General features: G+C 41.7%; 1 protein-coding gene across 7 annotated transcripts in view; it reads right to left on the bottom strand.

Moving 5' to 3' along the window:
* KCNT2 (potassium sodium-activated channel subfamily T member 2) overlaps window positions 1–14,987 on the bottom strand; it is a 139,518-nt gene that overhangs the window by 83,473 nt on the left and 41,058 nt on the right. For all 7 annotated transcript variants that reach the window (XR_013959624.1, XM_080651171.1, XM_080651166.1 and 4 more), the window contains exons 2-6: window positions 11,178–11,257; window positions 8,675–8,774; window positions 3,787–3,835; window positions 2,429–2,488; window positions 155–229 (exon numbers count right to left, since the gene is read on the bottom strand). Coding sequence is in view for 6 of the 7 variants with exons in the window: in XM_080651171.1 (XP_080507297.1) it covers window positions 155–229; window positions 2,429–2,488; window positions 3,787–3,835; window positions 8,675–8,774; window positions 11,178–11,257 (364 nt within the window). In the remaining variant the exon portion in view is untranslated. The remainder of the gene's footprint in view (window positions 1–154; window positions 230–2,428; window positions 2,489–3,786; window positions 3,836–8,674; window positions 8,775–11,177; window positions 11,258–14,987) is intronic.

The raw sequence follows: 14,987 nt of genomic DNA, 5'->3' as shown, positions 1-14,987 counted from the left end.
GCTATTTATTTTTTAATACAACGATTCTAACCAAAATCTAAATTCATGTGTCTGAGCTAAATTTTGATATATATTTTTTAGCATTTAGATTTAAAGACATTACTGAAGTCTAATGACAAAATTATTTCTTTTTTAAGATTCTTTTAGGACTTACTGAGATAACGAAGGGAACTGCATTAATGATTTCCAAGATGAAGGGTATTCGTAAAATCTGTTCCCAGATGTTTCCCTTCCAAGAAAGAATAAATAAAAATAAAAGTCAGTTATACCAAATCCCATTATCGAGGGGAATGACAGCATCTCAGAATTTCTCTAGCATTGAGGATGCTTACAACGGCAGAAGACTGAGTCATTACATAAAGGTGTGCAAAGGGGGAGAAATGGGGCCATCTGAAGTAGTGTCTACAAGAAAAACAAAGTTAAAAAAAAGATAAAGAAATGTGATTATCGCCCTGGCCGGTTTGGCTCGTCGGCCTTCGGACTCAAGGGTCCCAGGTTCGATTCCAGTCAGGGGCGTGTGCCTTGGTTGCGGGCACATCCCCGGTGGGGAGTGTGCGGGAGGCAGCTGATTGATGTTTCTCTCTCATCGATGTTTCTGGCTCTCTGTCCCTCTCCCTTCCTCTCTGTAAAAAATCAATAAAAATTATTAAAAAAAAAAAAGAAAGAAATGTGATTATCTAAAAAATAAATAAGTAAATGGGAAATTTTTTTAAAAAAAGGTATAGCAATAACTTCCAGAGATTATTTTTTTCTAAATGCAATTGTGCCCTCTCAATTTTGTAATAAGTTTAAGAAGCAAGCCTGGCCAGTGTGGCTCAATGGTTGAGCATTGATCTATGAACCAGGAGGTCACGGTTCTATTCCTAGTCAGGGCATATGCTTGGTTTGCTGGCTCAATCCCACGTAGAGAGCGTGCAGGAGGCAGCCAATCAATGATTCTCTCTCATCATTGATGTTCTTATCTCTCTCTCCCTCTCCCTTCCTCTCTGAAATCAATTAAAATATTTTTTAAAAGAAGCAAAACAAATGTTACAATAATCCTTGAATATTGCCCATAACACATTTTGATCCTATAATGATATTTCATGGAAGAAAAGGTACCAGTAAAAATAAAACAGACTAACAAAACGTACAGAATAAATGGAAAAGTGACTCAGTATAATGTTTGCTGTAGTAAATATATTCACAAACTGTAAAGCATATGAAATAGTTCCTAAACACACCACTTGTTAACAATATTCATTGCTTTTACACCCAGAAACCACAACGGAAGAGGTTTTTCAATCATCTAGATCAGGGGTCCTCAAACTTTTTAAACAGGAGGCCAGTTCACTGTCCCTCAGACCGTTGGAGGGCCGGACCATAGTTTAAAAAAAAAACTATGAACAAATTCCTATGTGCACTGCGGGCCCGGGACGCGTCGGCTGCTAAGCAGGACAGGCAGCGGCACCCGGCGGGCCGGATAAATGTCCTTGGCGGGCCGCATGTGGCCCGCGGGCCGTAGTTTGAGGACGCCTGAAGATTCTACTCTCCCAACCCACATCATGCAGTGAAGTGAATCAGGACTGGTCCCTTAATGCCCAGGGCCCAGTATGAGATGCTCATAATACTGTCCCAAACGTCTTGCACCAAGATTTCCCCAAACACCTTACGTTCTGGTCACACTGAAATATTAATGATTATTTCCATTCCATCTGTGCATTCCTTCCTCTGTGCCTTTCTTAATCCCGTACGTCTTACTGGCCTGTCTTGTCCCCTTCCTTAGTGAAATCGCTCATTCAGGGACTCAGCACCATCCGTCAAGTCCTTCCTTCTCATCCCATGATCTGGCCTCTCTCTCTGAGCCCCCGTAGGACTTTATTTGCACCTCCCTAAACAAACAAACGGACACCTATCATTCTGCCTTCTGCATAACTTGTTCCTCCCTAGCCCCAGTTCCCAACTGTAACCCCACAGAAAACAAACGAATGAAAACCAGCGCGCAGTGTGGAGCTCTTCATCAAACAGAGGCTCAATAAATAAATACCGGTTCAATGGTGCCGCCCAAACAAAGCTTTGCCAAAAACGAAGAACACTCATGAAGATGATTCCGAATAGACATGCTTTTGCTCCCTCAATGTTTTTTGCACGAATGAGGGGAAGAAGCTGAGAACAATAAAGAGCCAGACCATAGCATCTGCTTGGCTCCTGCGGGCGTGCGCACAGCGGGTAAGCTGCCCCATAGGAACGAGTAAAGCCACCAAGGAGAAAAATAACGATATTACCACAGTGTTTTTTTATCACATACTAGAGATGCCCCAAATAATTAAAGTGGTTTAAAAAGAGCTTACTTTACCCCCCAAGTATGAATTAGAAAGAGAGGAAGGCTGGATAAATATTAGTCATGTGTTCTATTAGCAAGAAGAAAAGTCTAATGAAAACAGCTTACCTTATAACTGAGATAACCAAGTAGTATGGTTTCAAATAGACTTATCAAGGCCACTAAAACCTGGAATATAAATTGTACCTTAATGAGAAAATGCAAAAAAATTAAAATAACATACATCCATGGTTATAGTACTACATATTACATGCAATCTATATTATTTTCATGATTATTATAAAATTTAAAGTTAATAAATGTATACATATGTGCATATATGTATATATATATATTTACATATATAGATATGTATATACATATATGATACAGGGAGTGTTCTGAGGCACTTTAGCTCATATACAGATGGCAGGCGACAGGTGTCCTCACCCAGCATGACAGCTTAGCTTTTGTCCTTTCCAATACTTTTTAATCTTTTCTGACTTATTATCACCCATGGAGATGTGGGGTTAGCGTGGTGAGACTGGCTGGAGATTGCATGACATGGAAAGAACAGGTTGTCTGGTGAGCGTTGTGCTCACACACACGGTCACACACAACTGCCCACCACAGATAACACCCCCAGAGCCTGCAGGTCATTCGGCCAAAACAGCAGCGCCCTCAGGAAGGAACAGGAGCTCCCATTGAAGGGTACAGTCCACCCCATCACCCGCCTCAAACAGAGCGAAGCAGCAGCAGTGTGAACCCCACACAAAACGGTCCCGCTCGACCCCTCAGGACACGACTGGCATTACCAGCCACTTATTTGATTGTTCAGTTAACGGTTATTTGTTGAGATTCTTACATGTTCCAGACACTGAGGACACAGGTGAAAAAGCAAACATGTGCCCAGCCGACCTAGCTCAGTGGTTGAGTTTCAGCCTAGGAACCAGGAGGTCAGGGTTCGATTCCCGATCAGGGCACAGGGCCAGGATGTGGGCTCCATCTCCAGGGTGGGGCATGCAGGAGGCAGCCGATCCATGATTCTCTCTCATCATGGATGTTTCTCTCTCTCTCTCTCTCCCTTCTTCTCTGAAATCAATAAAAATATATATTTTTTAAAAAAGCAAACATGGAAATTGCCTTTGGATTAGTTGATCAGGGATTGTGTAGCAGGAATAGGAAAGTTGGCTAGGAAACGGCCAGGGCTGAAGACCCTGGTTGACAAGGGTTTCTCTGGCCCCCCAACCTTGATCATAGGGATGTTCGCCGAACAGAAAGCAACTCTCAGGCAAACACCAAGAAAGGGGTGAAAGTGTGGGTGTAAGATGCGCTCTGCTCCCCTCCCGCCCTTGCCCTTTTACCCTCAAGGTGAATTAAGCAAGAAAGCAAACCCATCTTTAATATCAACCGTTTCTCTCGCATAGCATTTCTCTGGGAATAGGGTTACATCCAGAAGTATAGGGGGGAGACAAAAGGCACGTAACCTGTAGGCCCCATAAAGGCAGACTTCTGTTCACCCAAAAGATATGAGACCTGTGAAAAGAACAATCAGATGTTACTTTTGTAAAATGTGGGGAAGGCGTTCATTTTAAAATTGTGATTGAGGTTGGAAACGTTTAAATAACGCGAGCATCAAGGGACAATAACATATCAAAATTAACATGAGAAAAGCTTTATGCTTTTTTAGTTTTCTTTTTAATAATAACAATATCCATTTCTATTCCAGGATATACCCTTTTTATTTTCTTTTCAGGCTCATATTAATAATAAAAGAGCAGATAATGGGCCTTTATTTAAAGAGTGGTTCTGGCAGGGTACAAAAGCCTCAAACCTTTTATTAGTCGAATTCCCCATTGAAAATTCACTTAAGGGTCTTCTATAAACTCTAAGGTTTTGTTAATCTTACAGCTGTCACTATTTGGCAATACAGTTTCAACAGTGTTAATAACCCAAATAACTCAGATGACAGAGCACATTAATATTCCATGTTTGGATTTATATAAACTATTTAACGTATCACCAAAAATCTGTGACTGAGGATAGCATAGAACATTAGACAGGACAAGGAGTGACTGTCCTTAACTATGTCTTAAAAATAATTTCACCTTTGACTCCAAAATCATTTATACTCACCAAGAACACCGTGGCTATACCAAAAGCTACTTTTACCAAGCTAACAGTATTTTCTTTGATCTGGGATGTTGTTTTCATAGGTCTTGAAATATCATAGAGCATTTAAGTATAAAGACGACCTTGAAGAAAACTATTTTTTTAGACAAGACTATGTCATGTAGACTAAGTTTTATAATCCTAAAAAAAAAAAAAAAGGCATTTCTACAAATCTCAGATATATAAATTTCAATATATAGTGAGACCTCCAAAGGGAAGTCCTATTCTTCACTCATTTACTAAGCACTAAACTGGATAAATGCATAGAAAGAAATGTATAAATTCTAATTAAAAAAACTAGTGCCCGGACTGTCCTTTATAAATTAGATGTATCATGAAGAAAGTATATATATGTGTATATATATATATATATATATATATATATATATATACACATATATATATATATATATAGGAATGATTTGTGCATTTTTAGATAATGTCCGAAACAAATGAGGAAGGGACCAGCTGGCAGCCAGCCCATAATTCTAAATGGAGCTTCAGTCCCATAGACGAGCCTGAGCAGGAGCACACCACACCCGTTGCTATGTTATGTCAGGCTCTGGTGTTAAATGCACCCCAGACACCCTAACATAAGCACCGTCGCAGGCTGCGTACCTTTGTGTCTCTCACCTGATGTTAAAAAAGAAGAGTCATTTCCACAATTTTAAAGTGAGAAGGATGCGTGAGGTTTTTTATTTATTTGAGAAAGGAAGAGAGGGGGAGAGAGAGAGAAAAACATCAATGAGAGAGAATCATTGATTGGCTACCTCCTGCACGCCCCCTACTGGGGGGATTGAGCCCACAACCCAGGCATGTGCCCTTGACCAGAATCGAACCTGGGACCCTTCAGTCTGCAGGCTGACGCTCGACCCACTGAGCCACACCAGCCAGGGCCAGTTTGGACACGCAGTGAAGAATTGTAAGCACCAGGAGGCGGTGTGTCAATGCTGATGACTCATCCCGCCATGGAACTCATGAACCACCTACTGGGTGTGGAGTTCCCTTTGCTAACCAGCACCCCTGAATCACTCGCTACAAACCGCGTGCACCCCAGAGTCTCTCATTCACGCAACCTCCTACATTAACAACAAACTGCCCTTCAGAGCCTCCCGTTTGTTCCGACTTTGGCCACATTTTCATACCCGTTTTGACCCCGGAAGGGACTTGAAAATCCAGCCAAGCAGCGCAACGTAGCTTCAGCTTTATTGCGTCTAATTCAATAAATCTCCTTGCTGAATTAGCCTCATTCTTTTAAAGGCGAGCCTGTGCCAGAAAGGCCACTTCTGTTCTGCATTAACCACTGCCACCCCCACAGGGGGGCCCAAACAGAAACCGTGTTCACAGTGGAGCCGTGACTTCTTTTGGTTGTTTGTGAATTGCAGTCATCTGATTTCTCAAACCTATGCCCTCTGTAATTATGGCTAAACATTCTTAGTCACATGGCCTAGAGGCTAATTGTAGGAAACCTTGTTCTCTTAATGTTCTCAAATAATATCATTTCCCTCTGCTACCCTCCCGCCCTTGCCCTTTTACCCTTAGAGAGAATCTTCCCGTGACTCCATTTGTGATGCTCAGGTCTCTCTGATGTACATACGTGTTACTCGTAGGTCACTCGTGAATCAGGTTGAGCGCCACATGGGCAGAAACGTGTCATCAGGGGAGTGCGCACCGATGTCTCTGGGCGGTGTTCTTCAATCATCTCCACGGGGCCACACAAGCAGTACAGCTGTGGAGCCTAATTCCATCGGCTCAGCCACGTCTGCTGACCCACCAAGTCCTATGCTGAGCATGAGAGCTCCAGAGGCCAATACAACAGGGCGCTTGCCTTCAGCGAGCACAGAGAGCACAGAGAAATGACCACAGGTGACCCCTAAACAACACTGGTTTGAACTGCATGGGTCCACTTACAGGCGGACTTCTTTCTTTCATTTTTTTTTAACTTTCTTGATTTTTTAAAAAAATTTTTTAGCGAGAGGAAGGGGAGAGAGAGGGAGATAGAGAGAGAAACATGGATATGCTTTCCAGTTATTTATGCATTCATTGGTTGATTTCTGTAGGTGCCCTGACCAGGTATTGAACCTGAAACCTTGGCTTGTTGAGACAAGACCCTAACCCACTGAACTATTCAGCCAGGGCAGCCAACCAATGATTTGCTCTCATCATTGATGTTTCTATCCTTCTCTCCTTCTCCCTTCCTCTCTCTGAAATCAATAAAAACATATTTTTTAAAAAAGAATAAACCAGAAGGGAGGGAAGGCGGAATCGGGGGAGAAGGCGGCCTGCATAGCGGGTGGCCTGGAGCAGTGACCCCAGGCTGCCTGTGTCGTGGTGGTAGAAGCAGCAGAATTTTCTCGGGGGTTTGCAGATGCTGCGGAATGTGAGGCCAAAGGAGAAGTTGAGAAGGACCCCGAGGCCTTGGCCCAACCCCCGTCAGGATGGGGTGCAGGCGGAGCAGGGTGTGGGTGAAGACGGAGCTGTCATGTGCTGATTTGGGGAGAGGGAAGAAGAAGCCAACCAGAACGTGGCCAATTGAAATGACATCCAAGGAGAGACCCTGACCGCGCAGTTAGAATGCGATCAATGAGATACGCAGCCACGAACAGCAGAAAAGGTTCCATCAGTACCCGGGATGGGGTCAGGTGGGTTCTGGAAATATTGGGGGACCACGTTGTACGAGTATAGGGTTGTCTAACCATGATGCTGTACACCTGACACTAATACAAAATAATACTGAATGTAAAAAAAAAACCAACAACAACATATATTGGATTAAATGTTTCTTAAAAAGTACTGAGGGGCTCTGGGAGGAGTACAAGCGGGAGAAAGTTGGGGAAATAGGGTGAGGTGTGTATGAAGGGAGTAAGAGACATGAAACAAGTGGACCAATAGCAGATGGAGCAGGAACGCCAGAGCATGCAATCTCTTCACGGGTTGAAAACCCCTGAGGGTAGACAATGTGGCTCTCCCCGGCTGGGTCTCCTTCTGCAGTCTCACAAACACAGGCTAACCCCTCAGCACGGGTACTCGGAAATATCCACCAGGCTCTTTTCAGTAAATAAATATTTCCTAAAGATGCAGCACATCGATGGTCACACCATCAACTTATCTCCGAACCCTCTAGCAAATGCAGAATCGTCTTCGCTGTCCAATCAAGCAGAAGACTAACCCAGGCATTTCCATGCATAGCATTTCTATTTGATTTTAATCTTATTTTATTTTATTTTTTTATATTTTCTTAGGGCAAACCTCCACGGGAAAAAAATAATAATAATTGCACAGAGGTTCGCCATCGAATTTGCTTCCTGCTTTGAAAGTTATGTGAAATTTGGGAGGCTGGGCAGGGGCCCAAGGTGGTAATCAGGTCAGAATGATTCATGTGCCTGGACACCCAGTCCCCTTCCCTGCTCCCAATGGAGGTAGAGACTAAAGTCCATCAACGTACAGCAATGCAATTAATAAAAGCAGCACTGTCATGAATAAAAGATAAGTTAAATCGATAAGCCATTTAACTCAAATAAGATCAAGAGCTACACAAGCTAACTGTGCACTTGACATAGTCATGGATGCTGGAGTGATTTCTACTCAAGAGTACCAGCTAGTCCTAGCTGGTTTGGCTCAGTGGATAGAGCGTCGGCCTGTGGACTGAAGGGTCCCGGGTTCGATTCTGGTCAAGGGCACATGCCTGGATTGCGGGCTCGATCCCCAGTAGGGGGGTGTGCAGGAGGCAGCCGATCAATGATTCTCTCTCATCATTGATGTTTCTATCTCTCTCTCCCTCTCCCTTCCTTTCTGATATCAATAAAAATATATTTTAAAAAAGAGTACCAGACTATCACTGGAAATACCTACACAGCTGGTATACAGTAGAGTAATATATATATATATAAGTAAAGAACAGAAAGGTGGTGAGTGTTTAAAGAGATGGACCCATATTAAATAATTACAGTGTTTTGATTAGCGGTAAAAACTTTATGGGCAGTTGGCCAGTGTTATTAGCATTAGAGGAATAGATAAAGAACATAAGCAAAGATGTTTGAAAAGAACGTACAAAGGTGATATTCATGTTCTACCTGAAAGACACATCAATACCTAAAACATCCTTGGAAAAAAAAATTAATTCTATGTAACATCCTCTAAAATTATAACACAATTCAAAGTAATCAGAAGACTGTTATTGAGGGTCAGACCGAAATACCTTACCATTCATTTCCTTGTGAGGGGCTTTCTAGTAGCACTCGGATGATGTATAACAAGCAGCTTAATAATTTGAGAGAAAAATTGAACAGGCGTATTCTTAGACCTTTAAACAAACAACAGAAATTTGATTTTCATTGGAACTTAGTCCAAAAGAGAGACTAAAAAGGATTATCAAAAACATCATTAAGTACAGCACTTAGATTGTATTTAGAAACTTCAGTGCCATCATTGTCTACACCCATGGTCGGCAAACCGCGGCTCGCAAGCCACATGCGGCTCTTTGGCCCCTTGAGTGTGGCTCTTCCACAAAATACCACGGCCTGGGCGAGTCTACTTTGAAGAAGTGGCGTTAGAAGACATTTAAGTTTAAAAAAATTTGGCTCTGAAAAGAAATTTCAATCGTTGTCCTGTTGATATTTGGCTCTGTGGACGAAGGAGTTTGCCGACCACTGCTCTACACTCTCTGAAGTTCAAGGCAGCTGAATGTTAATTAGCTGAATTTGGAAACCAAGAGTGTGATTGACAGACGGCTTGAACAGCAAATGACAGCTAACACTACACGCGGAGAGTGGTCTAGGTCTCACAGAAGCCACAAAACTCATGTCCCATAACGCGTGGTTCACACATGCTTAGTGGTTTAAGCATTTCACACATCCATGAATTTGGGGGTAAGTTTTAGCCGGCTAGAAAATCTAGCTGCTTACACGTTCACAGGATAAGTTATACCTCTTGTACCTTCAGAACACTGCAGATTTTAATTATAGAGAAATTCTGATCACGTCTATCACTATATATTATACTGCAGTGCAGTAATTACGAGATTATAGAGAAATCATTATAGACTATTCTGGGAAGTACATACACACACACCCATTTTTGAGTCTGACCAGTTGAACCAGTTTGAGTTTGACCAGTTCCCCTTTAGATTAAATATCAGTGAAGTCTTAATATTTTGGGGGGAAGTGGATTAAGATTGTCATGTATATATATACCCTGCAAAACCATGTAGATCATAGTTATGCAGCCTGTAATACTTCATGATGATGAAAAAGAGCCATTATGATGAAGCAAAACATGCTTCACATCTGATGAATGGAAGCATTATCTCTCCTGCAATATTCAGGCAATATCTGATGGGTGCATTATGAATAAAACGGAGAGAAAGGCCTTCCTATAATTATTAGTGAATACAGTCTGGAAGTGAACTGTCATTTTCTTACTCGGCTATCTGTGAGTGCATTTGAGGTGACCCGTCTTTCTTCTTAAATTAAACTGATCGGGGTGACATTGGTGGACATGATCATATATGTTTCAGGTGTGGGTACCGGGCCTGTATATCGCCTGGGGTGGCGTTTCTTAACAGTACCAGGTTAATGCTTATCAATTGGGCAGTTTCCCAGGCTTTGCTATTACAACGCTCCATTCATTGCACGGTTTTTGCTTCTTTAGAAAGTCTTTTAAATTGTTCACGAAATCGCCCTGGTTCCATCGACCTTGTCTCCCCAGATGACAGCTTAGTCAAAGCTGGCTGCCGGTGAAATAGTCACATAATGCCTTTATCCTCTCTCGCCTGGAGAGAGAGGATTGTTAAGTATCAAAATAGAGGAAACCTTTTATTCAGAAGGGGTGGCCCCTGATATCTGTCGGTGGGGCCTCCATGGAAATCCTAAACCGGCAGATGAGAGAGGCATTGGTTATCATTAGCCTTCACCCCGAAGCTAACCTACCATTGAATCTCTCACCAGCGCGTCTTAAACACTGAGATATGCCCTATCTTCAGCATTTGGCCAATTTCTCACAACTCAGGTTGTTCTCTTTGAACCCTACAGAGACACGACTTAACTAAAACCATCCCGAGAGGATTCAGGGCTCCAGGTTCAGAGAGGGCACCCATCTCATAGACGCTAAGCAACGATGGTGGGGAAAAGTGTATCTTGGCTCATTATATGTGGCTTCAAAAAATACATGGTATGCCCGGCCAGTGTGGCTCAGTGGTTGAGCATCGACCTCTGAACGAGGAGGGCACAGTTCGATTCCCGGTTGGGGCACATGCCCTGGTTGCAACCTGTCCATTTCAGAGCATGTTTCTTTATTATCAGGCACGATTGGGGAGCAGTGAGCCCTTCCCCGTGGAATCAGACAGCTGTTCCTGTTAGGATCAGCCAGAATCACAAGAGCCTTCTCATAATAAGCTCTGGGTCCCCTCACAGATAAGCCATGAGGTCCTCTCATTTCAATCATTGTCCTCAACGTCTCTACTGGTCCCGATGGCTCGCCTAGAATGCTACCTATTGATGTGGGATTTGGACAATGAAAGGTACGCAGGAAACCTGAACACCCACAGATGGAAAACTCTAGTTTTCTATCATTTGACTGCCTGGCAGACAAGATTATCAATTGTTTGCCTCTATTTAAAGGATATTTTTCAGAAGGATTGCACTGGAACTATTGAAGGTAAATAGATGTACAAACACACAGACAGAGGGAAATAAAACAGAGGACTTACTGGATCGCTGATTTTTAATAAAAAATAACTTTAGTCGCTCTTTAAATGTGTTTTCATTCATATAGAATTCAACTTGGACCCTGCAAACAGAAAATAAAAACACAATTAACCTGAAGACCAATATATAAGAAAAAAAAAAAGCATTTGCCTTATATACTTTAAGTGAATCCCGAACATATTAAGAGAGAGAGAATTTGATAAAATACTGAATTTTTTGGAGAGAAGCAGTTACTTTTAAAGACATAGTTCAGATGTCATTTGTAATTCAGCCGATTATTTTTATTAGTGGATGTAATGAGTGCTGTGGATAATTCAAAACAGCAGTAGTGCAAGAAAGTCTTCAATGTGAGTCTGTGGAATAATTCTGAGTCGGCGTTTTTCCGGGTTTTGTCCACATCCTAAGAATCAACCGAATGCCTGAAAAATTCAGTTGCAGCGAAACCAGGCAGAGGGGCTGCATCCAAGTCTCCAGGGGCGGGGCCTGGAACGTACTTTCAACCGGTAGCTCCCTTCACCTTGGAAACCACACTACAGGGCACCTTCCCTTCCCATTGATGTAGGCTCCTTTTAAAATAGACGCAGAGCAGGGAAGGAGCGGGCATGCCAAGTAGAAGGTGAAAGTCAACACAGTTAGAAACAGGACAGGTCCATTGCGATCCTGAAGCGTATATATATTTAATCCTCTCCAAAATATCAGAAAAATAGCATTTAGGTAATGAATGCGTTCACTTTCCCCCAAATCATTTCCATCTGCCTTTCGTGCCCTGGCATAATTAATATTTTCAAAGTACGGAGCGAAGAGAAAAATTATGTTCAGTGCACGCTGACTTATTATCATTGGAAATTTTCTTAGTCTCAGACGCATGTATTATACATTAGGATCGCAAACCCAGCTAAGAAAGCATTTGAATGTTTATACAAACAACGAAGAGTTGGGTTTTCCTAATATCAGAACATTTTAATAATACAACCCGCATATAAACTAGACCGTTGGAAAGTTTGGGGGTTTGGGGCGGGAGCACCCCTGGGAGATACAACTGGAGGAAAAATTAACATATGAAGATGCTCGTGTATTACAGAACTATCTCAGGACCATGTGCTGTATAGTCAAGAATCCATGCATATTTTAAAAACTGTCCCTCATGCCATAAAAATAAAAGGTTTTTTGTTATCTATTGTTATCCGCTATGCCTTCAAAAAACTGGAAAGCTCGCTAACTCTACCTCTATCCCTGAAAGAAAACATGTCCATGCATAAACATATTGTCACCGTTTCTTAAAATGTATGTGCCATCTTTTGTCTTTCACTCACCTAATATGTTAAGTGAAAAAGAGAAGAAATCAGGACTCTCTTGTTACTATCTCTAGAAAGAAACCCTGGAATTGCAACATCTTCCAGCAGAATGCTATGTGCCTGCACACTCCTCCCCCCCAAACACAGACACACACATACACACTCACAGGTGCTACACGCACACCCACACACGTACAGTCGTCCCCCAGTCTCTTGGAAATCCTTCACTGGCTCTGTTTCCCTTGTTGATCAAATAAAAAGGCAGTCCGTTTTAAATACAGTGACTGTAATACAGACATCAAGCTAAATTAGTTCAAATCTGCTGTGGATACAAAAGCAAATTTGAGAGGACATGTGGCTATTACACAAGTAATTCAGCCAAGGCCATGTCAGTTTGCTTCCTTGAATTATCAAATTTATAAGAATATGAGTCCATTCCTCACATACCAGCTGGCGTTCAGTACTGGCTACATAACAAGAGGTGCAGTTTTAAACTAAAGTTAGATTGTCTACAGCCTCGCTCAAAATAACGAGGAATCTGGAAGGCATCCCAACTGAGAAAAAGTTGAAGGCACTGGACATGTGTAGTCTAAATAGGAAGAGATAGCAGGTGTCTTTAAATATTGAAGTGTCTGGCATTATTAAAACAAGATGACCCATAATGTGGCACTCTTATTGTATAGAACAATCAGAGAGAAAGAAAATTTTGAATGAGATTACCCAACTTAGAAAAGGCCATCACTGTGGAGCAGAGAGCTCGCCAATATATATAAACTAGAGGCCCGCTGCATGAAGATTCGTGCAAGAATAGGCATTCCTTCCCCCTGGCTTTGCTCCCGGCCTCCCAGGAGCCTGCAAGTCCTCACTCCCGGTCGGAGCACCGCTCCTGTAGCTCCCTCCACCCCCCCACCCTCCCCTTCATAGCAGACATCCTGCCCCGCCCCGCTGCTCCATGCCTGTGTATGCAAATTAACCCACCATCTTTGTTGGGCTAATTTGCATACTCACTCCTTATTGGCTGATGGGTGTCGCGGAGGTATGGTCAATTTGCATATTTCTTATTCGTGTAGGTGAGCAAAAGGCCAGATAACAGCGTGCAAGCAAATGCTTTGTTTCCTGGGGGTAGAGACAATTTTGCATGGTGTGAGATCTCTCTATAAATAAATTCCAAATTCCCCTTTTTGTTATAATACTTTGGGAAGCAAAAGAGTAAATTTAGTGATCTCTCTGAGTTTATTTTCTCTCTGAGGATCATGGATGATATTAAAGTATGGATCGATACAAATGTGTTTTAAAGTTAAAGCTAAAAAAAAGTAAAATATTAAGCAGAACACTTTTTTAAAAAATATATATTTTATTGTTTTTTTACAGAGAGGAAGGGAGAGGGATAGAGAGTGAGAAACATCGATGCGAGAGAAACATCAATCAGCTGCCTCCTGCACACCTCCTACTGGGGATGTGCCCACAACCAAGGTACATGCCCTTGACTGGAATCGAACCTGGGACCTTTAAGTCGGCAGGCCAACGCTCTATCCACTGAGCCAAACCAGTCAGGGCAAGCAGAACACTTTTTGATCCATGTCTTCTGTCAAGGGCAGAAAAATATCCTATAGGTTTACGATTTATAATATAGAGTAGTGCTTTCTTTTATTTGATCTAATGATAGCTCTTACCAGAATCGAGGCCAGTTATTGTCAGTTTAATCTTTTGGGACTTTCTTGAGCATCATACAGTTCTCTAGTACTCAGGAGTTCAGTACAGAACTCAATGTTTATTCTTCTCAATTCTGGTCATGATTTTTATTGGTTTTAAATATCCTCTTAGTATTTCCTTTTCTGGGTATAAATGTGCTTGTCTTCCCTCCGTCCTTCTTCCTTCTGACCTCCATATTCCCATATAATTTTATCTGAATTTACTTCCATTTAGTAAGTCAATTCAGTGCGTTCTTTCTGGAATACCAGAACCATACAGTTTTAAATAACATACTAGGGCAGGTCTGCCTTCCTCACTTCTTGAAATGTAAATTTTTCATGTGTTTATACTCTGGATAAAATCCTGGATCATTTGGTTACATTTACCCCAATATAATAGTAGAATGAGGATTATATTTAATAGGAAAATGAAGTGGTATAGCAATTAATACTAGGTGGTATTTTCTCCAATTGGCATGTTCTTCTTTAATAATGACATTTTTCTATTGGTCCAAAATGTTCTATTGTTTCATTTAGGTAGATCTTACATATTATTTGTGATGCTTATTTCTGGGTATTTTATAGTTTGGGATGCTCATACTCATAGGAGAAGACCTCTATGCCTTCTCATTGACATTGTTGACCCTGGAATTGCAATAAATATTTATATTTTCCTAAAAATCATGTCAGAAGTGGATGGATGTTCATTGTTGTCAAAAACCTCTCTTGATTCTGTCAAGTTGGTGGGCCTATTGATGGAGGTGTTTTTCACAAATAATTTGGTGAATTGCTTTAACAGGCTTTCTATTATGCAATTATGTTTTTC

This window comes from Plecotus auritus (assembly GCF_963455305.1).
Source record: "Plecotus auritus genome assembly, chromosome: 14".
Lineage (NCBI taxonomy): Eukaryota > Metazoa > Chordata > Mammalia > Chiroptera > Vespertilionidae > Plecotus > Plecotus auritus.
Note: the sequence above shows the minus strand (reverse complement) of the source record. Positions and strands in the feature narration are given on the sequence as shown.